Source organism: Eimeria mitis, genomic scaffold (assembly GCF_000499745.2).
Source record: "Eimeria mitis Houghton genomic scaffold, Emh_scaff3722, whole genome shotgun sequence".
Lineage (NCBI taxonomy): Eukaryota > Apicomplexa > Conoidasida > Eucoccidiorida > Eimeriidae > Eimeria > Eimeria mitis.
Window position 1 is genome coordinate 4,115 of NW_013572064.1, and position 1,466 is coordinate 5,580.

Sequence of the window (1,466 nt, forward strand, 5' to 3'; positions counted from 1 at the left end):
GAGTTTCGAGCTGGGTTTGGTATTTGAGACATCTGCTGCTGCTTCTTTTTTTTCGCGTTTTTGTTTGTCTCGTGTTTGTTTTTTTTTTAATTTGCGGATGTCTATTAGCTGCCAGCTGCAGCAATACGATCGTCTTGCTGCTGCGTGGATACCAGCAGAAGCAGCAGCAGCAGCAGCAGCAGCAGCAGTACCAGCAGCAGCAGCAACAGGAAGTGGAACTGCTGCTGCAGCAGCAGCAGCAACTGCAGCAGATGCAGCAGCAACTCCAGCAAGAGCAGAACTCAGAGAAAAAGATGATTGCGATGAGGCTTTTGTTCTTATCTATGCATGCAGCAGCAGCAGCAGCAGCAGCAGCAGCAGCAGCAACAGCAGCAGCAGCAGCAGCAGGGGAGATGGCGATGCAGCAGAAGCAAAGTTGCAAGCAGCAAGTACTGCTGCAGACAGCAGCAGCAGCAGCAGCAGCAGCAGCAGCAGCAGCAATAAAGGCAAAGGTGCAGCAAAGGAGAGCAGCAGCAGCACAAAGAATAAAGCAGCAGCAGCCAGCAGCAACAGCAGCAGCAGCAGCAGCAGCAGTTTATCTGCAGCAGCAGCAGCAGAAGAAGCCTCAGCAGCACCATCATCCCCATCAGCAGCAGCAGCACAGCAGCAACCACAACAACCACCATCACCATCACCATCACCAGCAGCAGCATCACCAGCAGCAGCAGCAGCAGCAGCAGCAGCAGCAGCAGCAGCAGCAGCAGAAGAAGAAGAATCTATAGGTTTACCTCTTTGTTATATTAGGGTTTCTTATGATGAGTTTGTGTTTGCTGCTCCGCAGCAGCAGCAGCTGCAGTGGTGGGGTGTATCTCCAGCTGGTGATCGTCGTCTCTATAGAATAACTTTTGCTGCTGCTGCAGCAGCAGCAGCAGACCAGCAGCAGCAGCAGCAGCAGCAGCAGCAGCAGCAGCAGCAAGAGGGCAGCAGGTTCCTGCAGCTGTATGCACTAACCCTAGCTGAGGTGAGCAGCAAATGTAGGTTTTCTGTCGATATAGAAATAGAAAAACAAATCGGATATCTGGGAGAGTTTGATACTAAACCAGCAGGTAAACCCTAAACCCTAAACCCTAAACCCTCAAAAACCCTAAACCCTAAACCCTAAACCGTAGAGCAGTTAGAGGTAGGAAACGCTAAACCCTAAACCTTAAACCCTAGAAAAACAAATCGGATATCTGGGAGAGTTTGATACTAAACCTGCAGGTAAACCCTAAACCCTCAAAAACCCTAAACCCTAAACCCTCAAAAACCCTAAACCCTAAACCCTAAACCCTAGGATAGGTATAGGTTTTAATTTGATAGGAAACGGAGAGGTAGATGCTAAACCCTAAACCCTAAACCCTAGAAAAACAAATCGGATATCTAGGAGAGTTTGATACCAAGCCAGCAGGTAAACCCTAAACCCTAAACCCTCAAAAACCCTAAACCCT

The 1,466-nt window shown here is 49.2% G+C and overlaps 1 protein-coding gene across 1 annotated transcript in view; it reads left to right on the plus strand.

The window, feature by feature from the left end:
• Positions 1-761, plus strand: part of EMH_0068870 (uncharacterized protein) — a gene marked incomplete at both ends in the record, with an annotated part of 1,028 nt that extends 267 nt beyond the window's left edge. The window contains one exon of the mRNA XM_013498809.1: positions 159-761. Within this exon, the coding sequence (XP_013354263.1) occupies positions 159-761 (603 nt within the window). The remainder of the gene's footprint in view (positions 1-158) is intronic.
• Positions 762-1,466: the final 705 nt, after the last annotated feature.